The 22,223-nt window shown below is 38.6% G+C and overlaps 7 protein-coding genes and 1 pseudogene across 9 annotated transcripts; 4 read left to right on the top strand and 4 right to left on the bottom strand.

The window, feature by feature from the left end:
* LOC109124686 (phosphatidylinositol/phosphatidylcholine transfer protein SFH5-like) lies at positions 447-3,894 on the top strand. The gene is made up of 13 exons (XM_010418112.2): positions 447-626; positions 811-1,123; positions 1,208-1,307; positions 1,389-1,655; positions 1,757-1,834; positions 1,935-2,036; positions 2,139-2,188; positions 2,273-2,372; positions 2,473-2,565; positions 2,650-2,763; positions 2,845-2,959; positions 3,051-3,424; positions 3,508-3,894. The coding sequence occupies exons 1-13, from the start codon at positions 593-595 to the stop codon at positions 3,604-3,606; spliced, it is 1,839 nt and encodes a 612-aa protein (XP_010416414.1). The 5' UTR covers positions 447-592; the 3' UTR covers positions 3,607-3,894.
* Positions 4,304-5,542, bottom strand: LOC104702277. The gene has a single exon (XM_010418111.2). The coding sequence runs from the start codon at positions 5,081-5,083 to the stop codon at positions 4,304-4,306; it is 780 nt and encodes a 259-aa protein (XP_010416413.1). The 5' UTR covers positions 5,084-5,542.
* Positions 7,469-8,244, bottom strand: LOC104702276 (50S ribosomal protein L31, chloroplastic-like). The gene is made up of 2 exons (XM_010418110.2): positions 8,117-8,244; positions 7,469-8,019 (listed from the first exon to the last, which is right to left on the bottom strand). Exons 1-2 carry the CDS (start codon positions 8,183-8,185, stop codon positions 7,627-7,629), a joined length of 462 nt encoding a protein of 153 aa, XP_010416412.1. The 5' UTR covers positions 8,186-8,244; the 3' UTR covers positions 7,469-7,626.
* LOC104702275 (zinc finger CCCH domain-containing protein 16-like) lies at positions 8,373-11,338 on the top strand. 2 transcript variants are annotated; one of them, XM_010418108.2, is made up of 12 exons: positions 8,376-8,543; positions 8,821-8,995; positions 9,125-9,234; positions 9,343-9,438; positions 9,542-9,635; positions 9,753-9,970; positions 10,072-10,164; positions 10,276-10,368; positions 10,474-10,559; positions 10,639-10,852; positions 10,983-11,055; positions 11,147-11,338. In XM_010418108.2, exons 1-12 carry the CDS (start codon positions 8,506-8,508, stop codon positions 11,180-11,182), a joined length of 1,326 nt encoding a protein of 441 aa, XP_010416410.1. In that variant the 5' UTR covers positions 8,376-8,505; the 3' UTR covers positions 11,183-11,338. The 2 variants fall into 2 exon arrangements, with proteins under 2 accessions (XP_010416411.1, XP_010416410.1); XM_010418109.2 differs by lacking the exon at positions 10,276-10,368 and having other exon boundaries at positions 8,373-8,543.
* Positions 11,376-11,900, bottom strand: LOC104702273. The gene has a single exon (XM_010418107.2). The coding sequence runs from the start codon at positions 11,795-11,797 to the stop codon at positions 11,534-11,536; it is 264 nt and encodes an 87-aa protein (XP_010416409.1). The 5' UTR covers positions 11,798-11,900; the 3' UTR covers positions 11,376-11,533.
* LOC104702272 (ornithine carbamoyltransferase, chloroplastic) lies at positions 11,965-14,192 on the top strand. The gene is made up of 5 exons (XM_010418106.2): positions 11,965-12,234; positions 12,542-12,876; positions 13,095-13,226; positions 13,478-13,753; positions 13,850-14,192. Exons 1-5 carry the CDS (start codon positions 12,036-12,038, stop codon positions 14,030-14,032), a joined length of 1,125 nt encoding a protein of 374 aa, XP_010416408.1. The 5' UTR covers positions 11,965-12,035; the 3' UTR covers positions 14,033-14,192.
* LOC104704898 lies at positions 14,484-15,497 on the top strand (annotated as a pseudogene).
* LOC104702271 (auxilin-like protein 1) lies at positions 15,641-21,124 on the bottom strand. Of its 2 annotated transcripts, none has more exons than XM_010418104.2 (8): positions 20,547-21,124; positions 16,890-20,379; positions 16,751-16,802; positions 16,596-16,663; positions 16,448-16,513; positions 16,265-16,354; positions 15,991-16,167; positions 15,641-15,889 (listed from the first exon to the last, which is right to left on the bottom strand). In XM_010418104.2, exons 1-8 carry the CDS (start codon positions 20,912-20,914, stop codon positions 15,854-15,856), a joined length of 4,347 nt encoding a protein of 1,448 aa, XP_010416406.1. In that variant the 5' UTR covers positions 20,915-21,124; the 3' UTR covers positions 15,641-15,853. The 2 variants fall into 2 exon arrangements, with proteins under 2 accessions (XP_010416406.1, XP_010416407.1); XM_010418105.2 differs by having other exon boundaries at positions 16,751-16,799.

Raw genomic sequence — 22,223 nt, 5'->3', positions numbered from 1 at the left:
GTGAAAAGTAGAAGCTTCCAAAGTTGTAATTTTGGTACATGTTATATAAAATCAGACTTGAAGAAAAAAAAAAGCTACTTTGATATATCATAGTTAATAAGCAATTGTCTCATTATAATACATTTTATAGTTTATTATTAACGAATTTATATAACTAACAAGGAAAAATTATAACGGTAATTGGCGCGCGCGGGAAATCATCTAGTTAAATAAAAATATATATATTGAGAAAATAGAAGTAATTTATCAGGATTTAAAAGAGAAAAAAAAAACATTTTTTCTAAGTCTTTGTAAAGAAGAAAATAAAAAAAATCACCGACGGTGTTAGCGTCTGCCGTTAGTGTTTTCCGGCTAACAACAGCAATTAATGTATCTCTCTAGCCCAAAGTTTAAATTAAATTTAATTATAAAGAAGACTAAAGATATGAGGTTATAAAACCTCCATCATCATCACTTTACTTGTCCCTCTTTACGTCTCTTTCAATTTCTCTCCTCTGAAGAAGAAGAATCGCTTCTCTCTCTCTCTCTCTCTTGGGAGGAGGCTGCCCGATTTCGAATCCCCCAGTTCTCGTGGAGATCCCTTGATTCCCCCATGTCAGGCTCTCTTGATCGACTCGCGAGGCCTTGTGAGTTTTAATTTATTCACCCTCCCTTTTCTCCGATCATCGTGGTTGCTGCGAATTACATATAGGTTTCGGATTGAGAATTTTAGGGAATTGAGTTTGAGAAACTGTAATTTGGATTGAGAATTTTGGGGATTTTTGTTGTTTAATTGAGATTTTATTGTTGTTGTGATTTTTTGTTTTGCAGGTTTTGAAGGGTGTTCGAGCAACGATGAGAGAAGAGAACGGAGGTCAGATTTCGAAGTATCTGAGGATGAGAAGAAAACAAGAATCGGGAATTTCAATTTCAAGAAGAAAGCAGCGAAAGCTTCCAGCAAACTCAGACACTCGCTGAAGAAGAAAAGCAGCAGCAGGAGGAGAAGCGGCGATCGTAATTTCTCTCTCACCATTGAAGACATTCACGACGTCGAGGAGCTGCGTGCTGTTGACGAGTTCCGTCATTTGCTCGTCTCTGAGAATTTGCTTCCTCCTACACTTGATGATTATCACATTATGTTGAGGTTTGCTTTTTATTCCCCTCTCTCTCACGATTGACAAATTGTTGTTGATGATGATGATGATGATGATTCTTTGTTCACTGTTAGATTCTTGAAAGCTAGGAAGTTTGATATTGGAAAAACTAAGTTAATGTGGAGTAATATGATTCAATGGAGGAAAGATTTTGGCACAGACACAATTTTCGAGGTTAATTATATGTTTTGTTTTCAAAAATCTTAATATGCGTGTCAACTTCATGTGATAAGAGTTTGATTTTGTGTCAAATAGGATTTTGAGTTCGAAGAGTTAGATGAGGTTCTGAAATACTACCCTCATGGTTATCATGGTGTTGACAAAGAAGGAAGACCTGTTTACATTGAAAGATTAGGACAAGTTAATCCAATTATGCTCATGCAAGTCACTACAGTTGAAAGATTCATTAGGTATCATGTTCGAGAGTTTGAGAAAACTATCAACATTAAGCTTCCAGCTTGCTGCATTGCTGCTAAGAGACACATTGACTCTAGCACAACTATTCTAGACGTCCAAGGCGTGGTACTTAAAAAAAAAAAAACCAGATTCTTTTAATTTTCCCGTGTGTGTTGTTTGATGTCCTGCATCTTTTTACTTTGAATCCTTTCAATTATGTTTTGCAGGGATTCAAGAACTTTTCTAAGCCTGCGAGGGATCTCATAATCCAGCTGCAAAAGATTGACAATGATAACTACCCTGAGGTATGAGCTGGTTGCTATTGATTTTGTGACCAAATGTGTGTTTTCAGTTTAGTTTAATAAAGGATAATGTAACTTTTCATATATATATGGCTATATGCAGACACTTCATCGTATGTTCATCATCAATGGTGGTTCTGGTTTTAAGCTAGTTTGGGCCACTGTGAAACAATTTCTTGATCCAAAAACAGTCACGAAGATTCATGTAAATTTACCCTTTTCTATGCATATCCATCCACATTTCCACAAGTTATCCTAAAGATTATCTTTAATCGTGTTGACTATTGTCGATGTGTTGTTGTAATAGGTTATTGGTAACAAGTACCAAAGCAAATTACTTGAGATGATTGATGCAAGGTAGAGACTTCTCAATCCTCTTGTTTGGTTGACATGAGTCGAAACTATGATTTAGCTTCCTAACCACATTCGGAACTTTTTCAGCCAGCTGCCAGATTTTCTTGGTGGTACTTGCACCTGTGCCGATCGAGGTGGTTGTATGAGATCTGATAAAGGTCCCTGGAATGACTCAGAGATATTAAAGGTAAAAAATCTATTTACCACAGCCTATTCTGTACTGTATTTTAGTTAAAGAGATTAACACAAATAGAATAATGTTACCTAACTGATCTCCCCACCTGTAGATGGTTCAAAGTGGTGGACCGCTCTGCAGGCATAATTCAGCTCTAAACAGTTTTTCTCGTATGTCTTCGAGCGAGAAGCCATCTTTTTCTGGGGTAAAGGTCTTCTGGACTTAGACGGGAAACTTGTTTTTGATAATATGTATCTGACAGTAACAATAATACCCCCTTTGTCTTTAGATAAAAATGAGTGACACCTCCACAGCAGAATCAGGGTCTGAAGTGGAAGAGATGGCTTCTCCAAAAGTAAATAGAGGGATTCGTATGCCCAAGCTGACTCCTGTTTGTGAAGATGTAAGTGTTTTATTGTACGGAAGTGAAAAATCACAGTATGCATTTCAGATTACTTTAATTATTACCTTACCTTACTTTCAGATTAGGGCCAATGGTAGATCAAATCCTACTGATTCATCAGAGTATGATTCACCAATGGTGGACAAAGTTGTGGATGTTGCTTGGATGGCCCATGAAAAGCCAAAGGCCTCAGAAGGTAAAAGAGTGGAAGCTAAATACTATGATATGTAAATCAGAAATCAGATGAATGCAAAAAAGTTTCAATGTAATGAAATATGTTGGGGCAGGTTCAGACTGTACTCCCGGTTTGGGCAAAACAGGATTGGTTAGTCATATCTGGATGTGGCTAACCGCGTTCCTTGTAAACTTGCTTACGCTTATCACAGCTGTGGCTCTGCCACAGAGTAAAAGACACTCCCAGTCTGAAACCTCAGTTCATGAAACAATCGCTAGAGAGTCTCTTCCTCCTTCACCGGCTTCTGCTAGTACCACGGAGAGAAATGTGTTTTCTTCTGTTGTAAACAGACTAGGAGATCTTGAGAAACAGGTTGAAACACTGCACTCGAAGCGACATGAGATGCCTCCTGAGAAAGAGGAGTTGCTTAACACAGCTGTTTATCGCGTGGATGCACTTGAAGCAGAGCTCATCGCTACAAAAAAGGTATAGTGTTTCTTTCATTGATTGATATAGAAAGGAACCGTCTTTGTATTTGCATATTAACTTCATACTCTCCAATGATTTAGGCTTTGCATGAGGCTTTAGTGAGACAAGATGATCTTTTGGCGTACATAGACCGAGCAGAAGATGAGAAGTATCACAAGAAAAAGAAGGCGTGCTGGTGAAGAGAGCTTGGGGTTTGGTTATATACGAAATTAACGAGAAGTGGTGATATGACTCTGCATTCTGAGTAGGTTGGTAATTTCGTATACACACCAATCCCTATATAGATGAGAACTATGTTTATATCGGGATTTAGGTCTCCTAAGCAAAGATTTGATTACTTTTGGGGGAAAATCAGAAAACTGTTTTTTTCTTTTCTTTTTTGTTGATATTTAAAGTACATTTTTATTTATATATCAGTGACTATTTTCCCTCACTTGCGTCTGCATCTCAAGGGTTTTTAATCGCTATATGATCATAATTTTCTCCAATTTTGTTTTGGTCTTATATGTTTTATGAATGAGTCATTATGGAAAATGTCTCTACTTATAAAGCCATTGATGATTACAATGAGATAAAATATACTAATGTGTTTATAAAGCAAAGAAATATTGTATTTCCGTGTTTCAGCTTCATTGTGGTGCCTAGTAAAAAGCATAATAACCATCAAAGATGAAAAATTGAAAATAAAAGCTAGCGAATTTAGAAAAATAAAAACCACCAGCATCATCTAATTTTAAAATTAACTACCAAACTCATTTTTTGAGTTTTTACTTTTATACCCCTATCTAATTCCAAGTCAGCTTTTTAGACTACCACGAGACAGAGCCATAGCCACCATAGCCATCGGCAGTGGCAGTAGTAGCAACGAGGCCATGTCTAGATCCAAGTCATCGACCTTGAATAATCAACGACGTCGTTTTCTAGAATAAGGCTTCTCTTCGTCTCCATTATGAAGCTCTCTACCTTCAAACGAAACTCTTCACTGCTCAGCCTCTCCATCTCCACCTCATTCGCCGATTCCGTTCTCCGGTACTCTGTCACCGCCCCTGATTTCTTTTTCTTCGCCTCCGATTTCGTCCTCCTATGAACTCTCGTCGTCGTAACCGCCTTCTCCTCACTAGCCTCATCCGCAGAAACCTCCGGGAAATACGCCGGAACGATTTGCTTGTTCGATTCATCGTGCTCCACCACATTCGCCGTAACGATCTCCTTCTTCGTCGTAACCGCCTCTTCAACCTCCGCCGTCGGAACGATTTGCTTGTTCGAATCAACATCGACTTCCACCACTTTCTCATCGGGGGCGGTTACGGTTACGGCGGAGAAAGAAGATGTGTACTGATCGTAGAGATCTGGTTCGTTACTACTACTACTACTACTCTTCTCGTCGTTGCTCTCGCCGGAGAGAAGGAAGATCAAAACGGCGAGTATGTTAGCGAAGACGAAGGCGACAGTACGATCGTTTATCAAAGCCGATCCGGTCCGGTAAATCAAACCGGCGACGGTTTGTAACAAAACCGCCACAGTTGGGAACCATAAGTAACAGAGAGAAGCTACGGCGGCTAAACGTAGAAAGTTAGGGTAGCTTCTACGGTTGTTGTATCTCCTCATCGCTTCCGCTTTCTCCGCCTCCACGCCATGGTACTCAAACTGCTTCATCTTTTTTTTTTTTAACTCACTCTGTTTTTTTTTTTTTTGTCTTTCCGTGAAATTGAAACAGAGACCGAGAAAATGCTTTGATCTCTGATGAATATTAATAGTATAGGTTTGAGAAAGTAAATTACGATTATTATTCTGGGAAAATGAAAAGGGGAAACTAAACGACACAGTGATATTTTCCGGGAAAATTGAAACGGGAAAGTGAAGCGATTGTTTTAGGAAGAGAGGAGATACACTCCTGACACACTCTGATACGGAAATAATAATACCATCGCAGCCGCAGCACTGGTCTTGTTATATACTAGTATATATCCTTAATGTTTTCCCTTAATTTTTACCTAATTATGTTTATTGTGGACACCCAACCAATAATGGTAGAGCACAATATAATTCTTTTTGGTTATTCTTTAGTAGTATAGTATTAAAATTTAGAAAAGAACCTAGAGAATTCAACAATGTTTTGTTTTGTCTCCCTGTCTATGAAAAGAAAACAATGATTAGTTTGTGTTTACTAGTAATTGCCATAACTAATTTAATTATTGCTATCGACACAATATTTTCACTATAGAAACTTGTACGAAGATAAATGTTAATAGTTAACTTTTATGCTCTCGTTCGTATATACTGTATATATTTCAACTTACTATAAAATTAGTGATGGCATCTATAACGAAATATTCGACTGGGCATTTTTGAGAAATTTAAATAATTATGGTAATTGATTACATGGACAAAAGAAGGACATAATCTTTGAAGAAGACACGTGAAAGTCACGCGCCGACGCCGTCAAAGTAAAAAGAAGAACATAACTTATCCACAACACATTTACGAGGTTCATGGATCCCGAACAAAAGAAAAGAATCGGAGAGAAGACAATGGTCGAGAACCACGTGAGATCACTAGATAAGTCACGTGCAACGAAGAAACGAAGAAACGAAGAAGAGAACTTCAAATATTTGTATATTAAGTTGATACTAGCTTAATAATGATTATAAAACAGAGGGGGGAGCTAGTAGTGTTGTTTATTGCAGACAAAGGCTGATTTGGCATATCAACAGAGCCGAACACTGTCTCCGAACAAACAAACGAACGCATTATTTCGACAAATTAACGCAACCAACAATTTGTATTGTGTGTCCAAGCATAATTAATAGTTTGTTTTATTAGATTGTTAATTAGATACTGTTAGACATATCGTTTCAGTAACCCGGACACAGTATCTTTCATCATTCTTATGCTAGGAAACAGCAGAACATTAGTTTATTCATCAAAACCTTCTTTTTTGTATGTGTATCTACCAGTTTTGAGCTTTAAGATATTTACGTCTCCGGATCACACAACATTGTCAATTAAAAAGGATCTACAACTTCAACCAAAGAATTACTAATTACATTGTGTTTTTGTATACGAACATCATAGTTTAGTACTTGGTTTGGATTGATACCACATTGTTGTTTGACGTGAGCCACCTCCATTTTTGTTAAGTATTTCATGTGTGTCACTTAAAATTATTATTGACTCGGTCTCAGTTTGATTTAGTCTCACTTTTCCCTATAAACGATGTAAGTACATCCCTCACCCAACTGCTTAGATCAGACACTGTATGAAGATGCCGATCTGTTTGGCTCTCACAGTTTTGATTTTACCACGTCCAAACGCTAAGATTTCGAAACTATGACCACATTTTAAAGTAGTCTACCCCAAAATATATATTTTTTTTTTACAAAAGAACGCAATTTTATGGTGAGTTTGATTGGGCCATTTCTTCCATTCTCACACAGTTCTTAATATAACCGATTGAAAGCCCACATGTGCTTTTCTTTTCAAACTTGAATGAACACTTTGGTCGCACAGATACAGTATTAGGCATGACCACAGAAGCCGCACCCCTCAAAAGAGTTGTGCAAATCGTCAAGTGCCAATATATGACTTTTATGTTCTCAAGCAAACCTTATTCCTCCTAACCTACGGAATGGCCATAGTCCAAGACTTTGCTCTGCTTACTATTAGTAAGGCACTGCGTCAAAGACTCACAGTTCATGTTCTGCCTGATTGATAACTTCAGCAGACACTTGCATAGACTATGACCCATGTTCAACAAGCTGTAAATCTAAAAAAAAACGATCTCAAGCAACTAAAATCAACACAACACTTGCACATTAAGAACGATTTGACACCCACCTAGATGGAGATTATCACAAGCTGTGGCAAAAGCCTCATCCTTTCTTTTATTTGCAAGAACACAAGAATCAAACGGATCATTGCTATGTTTCTCTAGCCATCTAAAACTAAAGTCAAAACTCAACAATGTTCACAAGCTAAAAAAAAGCTTTATTCTTCAGCTGTCCACTATAGTGTATGTAACACTGCTCTGAGATCACTAAAGTTCCAAAATTCGTCCTCAATCTTAATGAAATCAAAATAGATTTTAAACAAAACATAAATCAGATAAGTTTAACAGCCTAAGCAAAGTAATCCATTTCAATTGAAAACAAACAACAATTAAGTTTTTTTAACCAAGAGAAACAAAAGTCTAGTTCTCATCATTTCTTCTTGCCTTTGCCAGGACCTTTACCTTTCTTGGTAGGCATAACAATCTCTCCTTTAAGCACAGGAATCTCCATAATCTCGGAAAGCCCAGCGAACCTCTTACGAAACTTCTCGACTTGATCAGCATCAACCATCAAAGCCGAGCGGTTACCGAGGTAAAAAGGATGGTTACCTGACCAAACATCAACAACATACTCTTTCTTGGTTCCTCCAGTCGTCATCACCAGCTCTCCGTTACAGTAAACCTTGGCGTCTTCGTGGAACTCTGGATGCAAATCTTTCTTACGACATGTTATTTGAACCACCGACGTATTGCTGCTGCTGCTGCTTCTCGCCGATTGTTTCCCTTTTCCTTTCGCGCCGCCAACCAATGCCGCCATAGCCGGCTTATTTCGGAAAAAAAACCCCCAAAAAATAATAAATTTAGTGATTTTGGGGGGGAAGGAAGACGAAGAAGCATGAGGATTAATAATGGAGATTTACCTTTCTCAATTCCATAGAAGGAACACATGGATTGATCTGAAGAAACGAGTTCGGGAGTGAAACCGCCATTTTCGCCTTCAGAGCTTACCTTACTCTTTTTTCCTGGTGTAGAAACGACTAATAAGTTAACGATGATGGATAAGAGAAAGGAGGATGATGAAATTTCGTGTATTTACGTTTATGCCCCTGAATACGTACCTCAATGGTATAAGGGTAATAACGTAATTTACCTCATTTTTTTTTTTTGCCTGGTTAACAACACACTCTTCCTCTTCGTCGTCGATCTAACGCTTCCTTCTTCTTTTTTTTTAGAGAAGCAAAATCATATATACACTGCATATGGTAGTCATATACACACAGTTGAAGGTTTATTATAGCAGGCAGCGAGAATGAGAAAGGAACTGTGCAGAAACTTTCAGCGAGGCAGGTTAAATTCTCTTTTCATCTTCTTCTTCATCTGTTCTAGATTCTTCTGAGTCAGTTTGGTGCTTGTGTGTTGTTGTTTAGTTAGAGTTTTCGATTGAAGAAATTTAGGTTTTCTTGTTGTGTATTCTGGGGATGTAATTTGAAAACAATCTAATTTGCGCGACGGAAGTAATGTGTATAATCGATGTTTCTTGACTTTGATCGCTACTAGTGGCGGTTCTTTTAGAATACCTAATTTTGTGGATTCTCATTGTTGTCGTTGGGTGTTGTTATTGCAGTTGTAGGTATGGGGAAAATTGTAGATTTCTTCATCCACAACAGGCTAAACCAAATAATCCCTTTGGCTTTGGTTCACAACAACAACAACAGCAGCCGCAGCAACAAAAGAGTTCTAACCCTTTTGGATTTGTTGTACAAAGTGGTGGTGCTTCCAGCAGACCCAATCAATTCCAGGTTCTTCCATTGGTTTTCTCCTCTTTTAAGATGCAATTACCATTCTGATTTTTGGATGAGAAAAAAATGGTGCCTTTTCTTGCTGTTGAATGAAATTGGTGATATGATGATGCTTTTTTGCAAACTCAGCCTTTTGAGAACACATGGTCACGGACGGGTTCTACACCTAGTGCTGCTGGTGGTGGTGCTTCTGCGCAGCAGACTACTGGTGGTAAACAGACGCAGTCTACAGACCATAAGTGAGTATAAATATGTTTCCATATGCTTCTTCTTTATATATCATACAGTTTTGCCGTTTTTTTCTTTGGATGTTTACTGTTTTTTCTATTGGTTACTATGCAAAAAAGATGCACAGATCCTGCTGCGTGTAAGCGGGTAATGCAAGACGATTTTAAGAATGAGAGACCCATGTGGAAACTCACATGCTACGGCCACTGGAAATAGTATGTATTGCTTGCTTCACATTTGGTTCAGTTTCCTTGATCTTTATCCATTCTTTATAACGTGTCTGATATTTTTCTCTCTTCTCTTTTTGGTTTCTTCTAGTTTTCCCTGTGACGTTACTGGTGATATCAGCTATGAAGAGCTACGTGCATTGGCATACGACGAAGCTAAACGAGGAATACCTCTACAGTCTATTGTGAGGTTAACTTTTCTTATCTTTGTTATACCTTTACTCTAGTTTTCCTTTCATACTCATGAGACATAACATAAGTTGATTTTCTCTTTTCCTGACTTATAACGGTGCATTATATAGGTTGAGAGGGAAAGAAATTTGCAAAACTCCAAAATAGCTGAGTTTGAAAACTTTCTGCGGAATCCATACAAAGGCTCTGTTACCGCCAACCAAAGCCCGTTTGCTGCACCCACTCCTAGTATATTCCCACCAACCAATCAGATCAATTCTTCTCCTCCAGCATTCGCTGGCTTTAATCAACAAGCTGCATTCCCCAATACCAATGCTGGTGGACTCAGGTATCAACTTTTCTTGGATTTCTCCGTTTTTTTCTTATATTCCAATAAGTTTGTGTTGCCTTCATAAACTAACTCTCGTTTTCCATTGTTCCTCGACATAGTTCATCTGGACCTCTGAATGCCTTTGCAAGCTTCAGTCACCAATCAAATAATCAACAAACTACATTTCCCAATACCAATGCTGGTGGAGTCAGGTACCAATTTTTGTGGGCTTTCTCCGTATTCCATATTCCTGACAAGTATGTGTTGCCTTTATAAACTCTTGGTTTCCATATTTCTCTTTGGCCAACTACTCCTCTGCACAGTTCATCTGGACCTCCAAATCTATTTGCAAGCTTTAATCAACAATCGAACAATCAACAAGCTGCATTCCCAAATACCAATGCTGGTGGAGTCAGGTATAAAGTTTTGTGGGCTTTCTCCATTTTCAAATTCCGTAAAGTGGTGCTTCCATAAACTCTCTGTTTCCATATTTCTCTCTGGTCAATGGTTCCTCTACATAGTTCATCTGGACCTTCGAATGCCTTTGCAAGCTTTAATAAACAACCAAATGCTTTCGGCGTCAATACACCTCAACCTATTCCTACAGGTACTACTTCTAGAGTTAAACTTTTCTCAGAGGCCACGACTCCCCATCATTTAAAACCTCTTTTTGCAAATGATTACAGGTCCCTCTGGTTTTCAAACCCATCCATCAGTAGCATTCAAACCAGCGTCATTTGGACCTGGACCTGGACTCCCCACAACTCCACAAAACAATAACATATTTGGTCGACCAACTCCAACGCCGGCTCCCAACACTTCCCAGACCGCATTCAACTTCAATGTCCCTGTTGCATCTTTCACTGCTCCTGCTGTAGACACAACAAATACATCTTCCGGGTAAGTCCCCAATTCTAATTCCAAGTTATTTCCTCAGTGAAAAAAACCGTTGTTGAACATGTCGACAAATCGATCATCGACAGCATACTATGATGTTTCATACGTTTCTAACTTGAATCATTTGCGGCAGAACCGAGCTGCAAATACAAGGTGATCCTGTTGATAGTAGCATATGGTTAAAGGAAAAATGGAATCCAGGGGAGGTAAATTGCTCAAAACTTTTTAAGTTGATCACAAAATTTAATTGCCAAAACTATAATCTTTATGGTTATTTTGTTGCTTTTTTGAATGCAGATTCCAGAACAAGCGCCCCCAGATGCCTTTGTTTAAACAAAATATGAAATGAGACATTGAAATAGTTAGTTTACATATAGACAAGTGTTTCAAACATGGCGCAGAAAACGCCCTGTGATCTTTTTACATTTGTTTAAAGATTTTATGAACAAGCTAGACCAGTTAACTCCACTAATGTTAGTTTCTCCACAACATCAAAAATCTGAACTTTGTTTTAAACAATAACTTCATAGTATCAAACTACAAAAATCATATCTTTCTCACAAGTGACATCTTTTTTTTTTTTTTTTTTTTTTTTTAAANGCACCAAGTGACATCTTTAGCTTACATACCCAAAATTTTGAAAGCTTACTTAATTTTTTATCACTACAAAAACTAACCAAAACGTCAAGCATCGTTCTCTTTAGATTTCCTCTTCTTCTTGCTCTTCCTCTCCCCATCGCTCTTCCTCTTCTTATTGGATCTTAGCTTCGATTTAATCTCCCTGTGGAAGCTCTTTAATTCGGTAAAGGCTCCAGAGGCTCGTCGAAGATACGCGCTTACGTCTCGAGAGGCACCGTTCTCGGAGGAAACGAATCCAGAGAGAAGCGTAGTTGCCTTAGACAGAGAGATTGGCTCTGAACAGTTAACTCTTCCGGTGACCGTCTTCATCGGAACAACAAGCTCGTCGAACCAACAAACGATGGTCGCGCCTCTCTAACTCAAATTAGGGCAAGTCAAAAAGAACAAACGTATTAGTAGAACTGAAATGGGCCTCATGGGCCTACACAAGGCCCAATGCAAAAAAAGCCACCGGAGGAGTCGTCTAATTTATAAAGGTCAAAAGATGATGTAGTGACAGTCAGTCACAAGAGTAAACATTAAACAAGAAGCTCTCGATTAAAAGACGATGGCGGCTATGGCTTCTCACGTTTCGACGGCTCGATCACCTGCTCTTTCCTTCTCCTCCTCTTCATCCTCTTTCGCCCCCGGTACTGCTCTCCGCAGATTCTCCGCCGTTTCATTCGCTTCTCCGACTCTCCCTCGCCTTCGTGTTTCCTGTCAAGCCTCCTCCGTCACTTCGCCTTCTTCTACTTCCGATGTCAAAGGTTTGGTTTTTAATGGTTCAATTCCACCATTTCAGCATTATTCCTTATTTTTTTGCTTTGTCTGAGGAAGAAGATTTGCATGTTGGTAATTAGGTTCTGATTTTAACATTCGAAAATGAGATAATGTGACTCCTTTTATTGCTTCTGTTGATTGAGTAACTACGCAAGTTTGATACTTTTTTGCTGATTTCGTCTATAGATTCATATCCTCAGGATTGTGAGATGTATCATAGCATAATGTCATGATCATCTGGTAAAAATGATTAACTAAAAACCCTATTTTTGCTGCTTGTTTTGCGTTTTGCAGGAAAATCTGACCTGAAAGACTTTTTGGCCATTGATGATTTTGACACAGCGACCATTAAATTGATTTTAGACAAGGCTTCAGAGGTGAAGGCCCTTTTGAAATCAGGGGAGAGAAATTATCTACCTTTTAAAGGGAAGTCTATGTCTATGATCTTTGCAAAACCATCCATGAGGACTAGGGTTTCCTTCGAGACGGGTTTTTTCTTGCTTGGTGGCCATGCGGTTTATCTAGGACCCAATGACATTCAGATGGGTAAGCGGGAGGAAACTCGTGATGTTGCTCGTGTTCTCTCACGCTATAATGACATCATTATGGCTCGTGTGTTTGCTCATCAGGTATGCTGGTGAGTTTTTTGGTTGATTAATAATAACACTTACCAGATGGCACATTAGAAGCATACAAATGGCTTGTTCTAATTTCAGAAAGATAAAATACATTCGTATGTTTGTTCTAGTGTCTTGTTAGTGGCATTAGTATCCATTTTTCAACTAATATGCTTAAGTGTGCACTTCAGAGAGCTGAATGACCAAATATGAATCCGCTTCTTTTGCAGGACATTCTTGATTTGGCTAACTACTCGAGTGTACCAGTTGTCAATGGTCTGACAGATCATAACCATCCTTGTCAAATCATGGCAGATGCCCTCACAATGATTGAGCACATTGGTCAAGTCGAAGGAACAAAGGTTAGTTAACCATTTCACCTGATGCTGCAGATGCAAGTTACATTTTTACATCCACCTCACTTATAACATTGAAAACTGAAACAAACCCATGATTAGTGCATGAAATCTTGACATCCAAGATTATCTATGTCAAAGCACACAACTAGTGTAGACTTGTATGATGATCTCATCTCATATTCTATATGTTGCATACATGTAAGCTCATATAAAAAAAACGCCAAATATACTAACAATGATTCAATTAACTTCAGGTTGTGTATGTTGGAGATGGGAACAATATGGTACACTCATGGTTGGAATTGGCATCCGTTATTCCTTTTCATTTTGTCTGTGCTTGTCCAAAAGGGTTTGAACCAGACAAAGAAAGGGTTTTGAAGGCACAACAAGCTGGATTAAGTAAGATAGAGATCACCAATGATCCTAAAGAAGCTGTCATAGGAGCTGATGTTGTGTACTCAGACGTATGGGCCAGTATGGGGCAAAAGGATGAAGCCGAATCTCGCCGTAAAGCATTCCAAGGATTCCAGGTAACATATAAGTCTTATCTGGCTTAGTTTTGGTACAATGTTTGGTCGCGTAATAAAGTACACTGTTTCACACTAACATGTTATTTTAAATTGCAGGTGGATGAAGCTCTTATGAAGTTAGCTGGACCAAAAGCCTATTTCATGCATTGTTTACCTGCAGAAAGAGGAGTTGAGGTGACCAATGGAGTCGTGGAGGCTCCTTATTCCATTGTCTTTCCACAGGCAGAGAATCGCATGCATGCCCAAAATGCTATAATGCTTCATTTGCTCGGCTATTAAACCCCCTTTGTTATCTTAGTTCTCTCATGCGGCTTGTTGGTGTACCATTGACTTAATAATGTACTACGTATTAACCTTAGTTTGAGAAAACCTTGATGAATAATATTGTGGCTTCTTTAGCTGGGAATATGAATGAGCTCATTGAATGGTATTCTATTTCGTTTCCCTAATGGTGGTTGCTTTGCTCATTAGCTGTCTCAAATCTACCAAATGAATCAGGTCTTTATTTTCTAATTTTTGCTCTCACACGAAACGACTTTTCTTAAAGTCAACTACTTATGATTTGATCAATGATCAGAGACAGAGAGAATGTCCTTGGTGAGTAGGCAAGTAGTATTACATTACATGATTAGTTACATGATTACATCATTCTCTTGGAGGATGTCTTTATAACATGATACAAGGTTGTGTTGAAAGTAGAAAAATTTTGCAACCTCGGAGAAGGATCTTAATGGTGGAACTTAGTGGAGTCATTCCGACAATAGATTTGGAAGAGGCTTCTGATAATATTTTGAATCAGAAAATCCGTGAAGCGGGTGAGAGATGGGGATGTTTCAGGGTGATTAACCATGGAATCTCTTTGTCTCTGATGTCTGAGATGAAGAAGACTGTCATAAATCTCTTTGAACGTCCATACGAGGTGAAAATGCGTAACACTCATGTGCTACTAGAAAGTGGTTACATGGCTCCAAGTGAAATGAATCCTTATTATGAGACATTGGGTCTATTTGACATCATTTCTCCTCAAGCTGTCAATACATTTTGTGACCAACTCGAAGCTTCTTCAGATCAAAGGTTTCTTATACTTTTCCTTTCCTCCGTTCTTTTCAATTTTGGATTTGTTTTTTTTTTTTTTAATTTGTTTACGTCTTGATGGTCTTTTTGAAGGGAGACTTTGGTGAACTATGCCAAAGCTATAGATGGACTTGCAAAGGATTTAGCAAGGAGATTAGCAGAGAGTTACGGGCTTGTTGAGACAAACTTTTTCAGTGGATGTCCGAGCCTATTTCGGATTAATAAATATCATTTTAAACCAGAAACAATTGGGAAACCTGGTGTGCAATGACACACAGATACCGGGTTCTTGACGATTCTTCAAGATGATGAAAATGTTGGTGGACTTGAAGCCATGGACAATTCTTCGGGAACGTTCTTTCCCATCACCCCGTTGCCAAACACGCTTGCTATCAACTTCGGAGACTCGGCTACAATATGGAGCAATGGTAGGTTGTGTAATGTGAAGCATAGAGTGCAATGCAAAGAAGCAAAGACAAGGATTTCTATCGCGTCCTTCTTATTAGGACCAATGGATACAGATCTTGAAGTTCCAAGTGAGTTTGTGAATGTTGAACACCCGCTGTTATACAAGCCTATCAGCTACAAAGGACTAAGAAGACTGAGAATCGCTATGAAATTGCATGATGGAGAAGCCCTCAAGCTTATAACCCATGAAAGACTTGAATGATCTAACTGCAGTTTAATTTCTTTTTTTTCTTTTAGATCTCTCAAAGAATCAGAAATAAAAATGTATCTATTCTATTGGATTTTGTAATATATGTATGAATAATTATCAGTGGTGTACTTTCTCATATTTGTGGCTGGTTTAGCTGTGGGAATATGAATGAGCTTCTTTTATATATATGACCCATGAAAGTAAATATTTATAGCTGGTTATTACATCTCTAGATCTGTCTTCATCCCATATCATAGCAGCTTATCCTGTACTTTTTTAACTTAGGTTCTCGGGCTCGTTGGTTCTGATTTGCAGGGAGATTTCTGATAATAGGGTAAAGGAAGATCCAAAGTTTCACACCATCTTACTTATCGCTCGTCTGCACCAAATTTGTTCCATGCTTCCTGGAGGATCAGAAAGAAGCTGGTTAGTGACTGATTTGCAGATGGAGGTAACTCAATCAAGTGGAACTGATTTTATATTGACAGGTTAGAGAGAGAGAAACCTTGAGAAGGTCAAAAACTTTCTCGCAAATGTACATCTGCTGTGTAGATGCGCCACGTTGTTGAAGCTTGTCAGGATGAACGTAAAGAGTTGCCTTTCGGTAAGCTTTTCTCACAGAAGCACTTAAAACAAGATCAGTGAGAGGAATCGGTTTCCATCCACTCTCTGCTCCGAGTATCTGCAAACCACAAACCACAGAACAATCGATTAAGACTGATCATCTAATCCATTAGAAAGAGTTAAGAGCAATTGTACAAATGGAGAAAACAAATTACATATTGTAGTGTTGAGAGCAACGCTCGCAAGTTGTTTTCCTTTCCATTCGACCACCGTTTGACATCAGCATCAAGAGCTTCCGCAAGATTCTGCAATTTCAACCCGAGAAGAAGAAGGCTTAGTACAACCAATTCAAAGATGACGTTTAAAAAAAAAAAGAATCTGATCATATATGTGATTACATTTCTCTCTGCCTGCTCTTTCTGAACTTTAAGATCACGAAGTTTCTTCTCTGCAAGAGCCTCTGCCTGGAATGATGACATCACAGAAACATGTTCTAAGCAGAGAAAAGAGGAATATAAGAGACAGATGAAAGACTGGTGTACATACCGCGCGATCAGATGTTCTCTGGTGTCTCTCAGATCTAGCTTTACTTCTCTGGATTGGCTCACCTTTGTCTTCATTACGCAAATCAAATGAACAAGTCAGTATATTGGTCAAACATCTTGGAAACGACAATATCTATATACACAAAAAAGACATACCAGTCTGGTTTGAAGAATTGGAAGGACCTGAACTTTTGTTCTCTGTACCCTGCTAAAGAATTTCACAAATCAAAATATTACATGAGAGCTATGAATGATAAGTTGAAAGAAGAATAAGAAAATAGGAGTCAAAACTCACAGAAGATGAGGAGCCTCGTCTTTCACCAGAAGAGCCTAATGACTTGCTGCCGCCATAACATTTTGTTTGAGAAGAAGCAGCCTTTCCAGACAATGCTTTTTCCAGTGCACGTTCTCTGGCCTCAGAGAGTGCTCTTTCTACAGCAGCACGTTCAGATCTGAGTTTAGCTTGCATTGAAGCCTTCTCAGCTGATGATAACTTATCATTTGCCTCAACAGAAGCCTTCTCTGATCTCCTTGGAACCTCAGAAGTCCCTCTACGGTGGGCTCCTGCCTTTGCTTTCTCTATTGCAGCTTTTCCTGCTCTTTCCTTAGCATCAGCAAACGCCCTTTCGCGGGCTTCACGAATAGCTCTTTCTACCATAACTCTCTCTTTCTCTCTTTCTCTTTCCTTCTCTCTTTCCTTCTCTTTCTCTCTTGTTTCATCTTTCTTCTTCAGATGTTCCTCAACCAGCTCTGCTTCGTTCTGTGAAGCATCAGAAACAGCATCTACCCCTTTTTCCATAGATGGTCGACAACTTTCCTCTCCCTCATTTTCTTTCATGTTTCTATCTGTTGATGTGAAAGTATTTTTGTCTCCGTTGGGCAAACAACAGGAAGACTCAGCTGCCTCCACATTGCTTCTATCAATTTCATTCTCTTGATACTCAAACCGGTGCTCTTGTTCAGTCTTATCTTCATCATTCTCTAGACCAAAACTTGTTTTCATGTCATCATTTTCTTCTTTGGTTTCCTCCATTTCGGCAGGCTTACTTTCTGCCTGACTTACTACTCCATCCTGCATTGATCTGTCATCATCCTCTACAACACTCCAACCACTTCGTATTGAATCAGAATCTATGTCTTCAACGTGTTCTTCTGTGCTGCTGACAGCACTGGCTTTTTCAGGGTATTGATCACTGAGATCTTGCTCAACGCCAACCTCCTCAATGTATGAATCCCCTTGTCTCATTTCAAAAGATGACCTGCTGGTGTCAGTATCTACACTACCATCGATCTTAGTTTCTTCTGCCAGTTCATGCGTTTGCTCAAATTTCTCCCCAGATTTATTTGAGTCTGTTTTACTACAATCATCATATTCATGCACTTCAGCACGAGAACCTGCATGCTCCTTTATCTCATTAAGTTCAGCAAGTCGTTGAGCCCAGCCAGCTTCTTCAGATAATTCGTGTGCATCTTCCCCTTCTTGGTCGCTAGCCATTCTATTGGCCTCTAGCTCTTCTCCTATCAGTTCACGGACCAAAGACGTTTTACCTTGCACTTCTACCTTACCATATGTTTCTTGTGCCGACTCTTCATTTTCTCTGGTATGTGCATAGGCTTCATAATCCTTTCTCACTGTCTCCACCTCATCCTGTTCATATCTATCTGTGCCAGTCATCTGGCAGTAAGAAGTCTCTGCAGTTTCGTTTCCGTTCTCATCTCCAGCTTTGTGATGGATATCAAGATGGTCCTTTTCTGATTCCACTAAGCAGTAAGTTTCATCTTCTCCCTTAATATCTGCTGGCTGAAACATCTGCCTAAACATTTGTTTAAGAACGGTCCAATTTTCTTGTAATCCTGAATCATTAGCTTGTCCAGATGTACTTTCTGTTTCCTCGCTAGCATCATGAATCCATACACCCTCCTCACGGAAGGATATTTCTGTGGTTTCATTCTCCAGACCTCCTAGCCACAAGGGCCTGTTGTTTTCCTTCGGGGCCTTGATCATATTATAGACGTCTTCAGAGGTCTTCCAAACTCCTCTTCGCCTGGGAACCTTGTGCATTGTCTCTTGCACCTCATCTGTGTTTCCTGGCTCAGAAATATGTTCTCTGTTAAAAGACACCATAGTTCCAACACTATCATCGGACTGCGTTTTACTGAAAATATGATCAGGTGTTGGGATCTCTTCCACTTCCTTCACATATGTTTTGGTATCATCAGTACCAACAAAAATCTCAAGTGGCTCAAAGATTCTCTCCTTCTCACCTTCCTGATCTAGAACATTGCAAGTTGGGTCAGGATTTTCTTGCAAATCTTCTACGCCCCACTTAGATCCACCTTCAGACTCACTAGCACTTTTAACTTGCCATCCAATTTCTATCTCCATATTCTGGGAAGTCCCTTCTGAAAAAGCACAGATTGTAGATTCAGACTTCTCTTCAATATTAGTTTCGGTCTTACTCTCAGGTCGTTGCGGGGTCTCTTCCACTTCCCTTGCATATGTTTCCATGACTGGAACACCAACTAGCATCTCTTGTGAGCCACCTTCCTCACCTTGAACCATTTGAGTGAGGATAGAACTATCCTCCTCAGTAACCTGTTTCTCATCCTTTTGTGAAACCTTGCTCCCCGTGAAGGTGAAGGCCTCTACAACACACTTTATTTTACTGCCAAGCTGTCCAAATGTATAGAAGGGATTATCAGTTAATGGTTGCACCTCTTGTTTCGTATCAGTTTCAGGTTTGGCTGGTGCAAGGTTTTCTGGCTCCTGCTGCTTACTGTTCATAACTGATTTGAATATCTCTCCAGGTGATACCCAGTGTTTGCGACCTCTTCTTGCTTGTTCCTCTTCTAGCTTAACCACATCGTGTTCTTCTAACTCTTCCAGCTTATGGTCTGAAGTTGATTTTAAAAGTCCTTCCGGAACTTCCCACAGCTTCCGTGCTCTTTTTGCATGCTGATCCCCCTCATTCGAAAATGATTGTTCGGATGAGTTCCCCGTCTCACCGAGAGTCTGAGAATTGTTGTCTCTGCTTTCTTCTGTAATTTCTTCAACTTCTTTGTCCCCTTTAATTTCGATTTTGGGGTCATCACAAGATTTCGGTTTTGCAACACTGCGAAAGCCTGACTTTTTCCTTCCCATCATTTGTTTTGCAATATTCATTCTTACTTGTGCCTCTTCTATAGCCTTCTTCAATGCTGCAGAAGACTCAGCGGCAGGCGAATTTGCATCTGTTTCAGCATCGAAGTATGGAGGTGAACTTGGAGGATCATCATCTTCAGTTTGTAACCTTTCCGAAACCCCAGAGTAAGAACCCAAAAATCTTTCAGAAGATCCATTCAATGTATGCTGCAAGCCTGAAACTGGTTTCACATCCGGATGTTCAGCATTAGAACCGGTCTTGCACGTGAAGTTATCACGCGTACTACATCCATTCCGAGCAAAGATGTTCTCGAAATCAACCTCAGTTTTAGAACCCCGCTTTCTAGAAGAAACCTTGACTTCCTCACAACCTTCATTACATGGCTTCTTCGTCTCAACTAGTGGATTAATAATAGGTGGTCTACTTTCAATCTTTTGCAACGGACTCATACTCTCAACCTGCAGTTTAGTAAGTACCTGAGCCTCCTGAATAACATTAGTAGTAGTCCTATCCTCATTGCGTGAGACGGCCTGGTGATTTGGTATATCAGAGTGCTTCATCCTAACCATTTCAGGTGAATTTTTCCCTTCGTTGCAAACAGGAACAACAACATCACAAGAGTTTCCACTTTTCCTACGATTCCTACACATTGGAAAACAAAAAAGCTCTCACCAACAGAGATCTAACATCAAAGTGTTTCCACTAGTCAAAGATGTCTCCAGCAAAAAAACCTCATATACACAAATCACACAATCATATTAGCCTTTTAAAAAAACTGAAGAACCCTAAATATATATTGAAACATTTACCTTCTCTTAATGTCAGTAACGGCGGTTTTGTTATCGGAGTTGATGATCACTTCCTTGGGAGTAAGAGCGAAATCGCAACCACCAAAGCCAACACCACCACCACCACCAAAGACGGAAGAGTAATCGAGCTTAGAACTGCGAACATCGACCTTAACTTTACCAAGGTTGAGCTCCGGTACATCCAAAAACGGAATCGAAGAGGGAGAAGGACCCGAAGCTCTGAAAATCTCGCCGTAATCAACAAGAGGAGATTTCAAATTAGACGGAGAAGCGAAAACGCCGTCGTACGCAGCATTTGCACTAAAGCTATGGCTACGATTACTAATCTTCCTAGAGAAAGTAGTAGCAGGCGATTTCTCATACTCCATTTTTTTTTTTTTTGCGAAGAAGAGATGAAAAAAATGGCTTTGTTAGGGGTTTGTATTGTTCGTCTTCGTCGTTGTTTTATGCTTTCTTATTCTCTAATCTCTTCCTAATTTGTCCTTCTCTCTGGTTTTTGCAGACGAAAAAATCTGCAGAAGCTTTAGAGAGAGAAGACAAGAGTGAGAGAGAGAGAGAGAGAGCTATGAGCTGTTTATTTTTTTATGCCGAGTTATTTGGTTTTCTAACAAATGAAATTAACTAGTAATTCGAAAAAGCGCGTGACGCTAAAATAATAATAACTGTCTGTAGTTAAATAATTTAAGAACTACTAATACTAATCGCGAGATTATTTTGCATTGTTGGTACTATAGAGAGTATATAAAAGCAAAATAAACGTTAATGTGTGTCGGTTCATTTTTATGCTCTTTGTATTTTTTTTTTTAATTATTTATTTGTGATACTTTAAGATGCGTTAAGCGTAGACTCTAGTTTGTTTTCTAGTTCTTTTTTTTTTTCCTGTCTTCGTCTGATTATTTTATTTAGTAAAGGAGTAAGATCAATTGTGTTGTCAAAACCAAAAGTATTTTGGGAGACACGCCAATTTCCTTCGTTTAAGTTCATGTACCTTAAAAATATAGTCATTTCTCATTTATCAAAAATTATTTATAACTATATGAGAGATGATTACTATTATCTACGTAGTTTACTATTATCTCTGTTTCACAATGTTTACTACAATATATTTCACACATATTAAAACAAAATAAATATCATTATTTACTTTTTTTTCAATTGGGTAAAAGTGTAAGTTTTCTTCTCTCACATCTCTCCTATTTTTCTATTTTTTACTCAAATAAATAATAAAAAAATGAAAATATATATTAAAAATTTGAAAACATCAATCTTTTAAGAACAAAGAAAATTCCCAAAAACATCAAACTATCAAAAATGAAGAGAGTATATTTCAAAAACATCAAACTATCAAGAAGAGAGAGTATATATTCAAGAACGTAAGTCCATGTTGACTTTTTATTTTTCTTTTGTATGATATAACATATAAGACTTAAGAGTAACAAATGTATAAACGCTTTTTGACAAAAAGAAAATTAAAAAAAAAGTCTAATTGCGTTCTTAAACACATGGGACTTGGCCGATTACAAATATTCAAATCGCTCGATTTTTTACTATTTTATTCTTTATCAAAAATTAAATTATAGTTTTGTCGAAAGACAGTTATATCCAAGCTGTTGATAACAGTGTATAAAGGACGATGAAATAATGTAAGGGTGTCTTCGGAATTTTGATTAGCATAGT

The sequence above is a fragment of the Camelina sativa genome, chromosome 7 (assembly GCF_000633955.1).
Source record: "Camelina sativa cultivar DH55 chromosome 7, Cs, whole genome shotgun sequence".
Classification (NCBI taxonomy): domain Eukaryota; kingdom Viridiplantae; phylum Streptophyta; class Magnoliopsida; order Brassicales; family Brassicaceae; genus Camelina; species Camelina sativa.
This window is presented reverse-complemented; position numbering and strand designations above follow the sequence as displayed.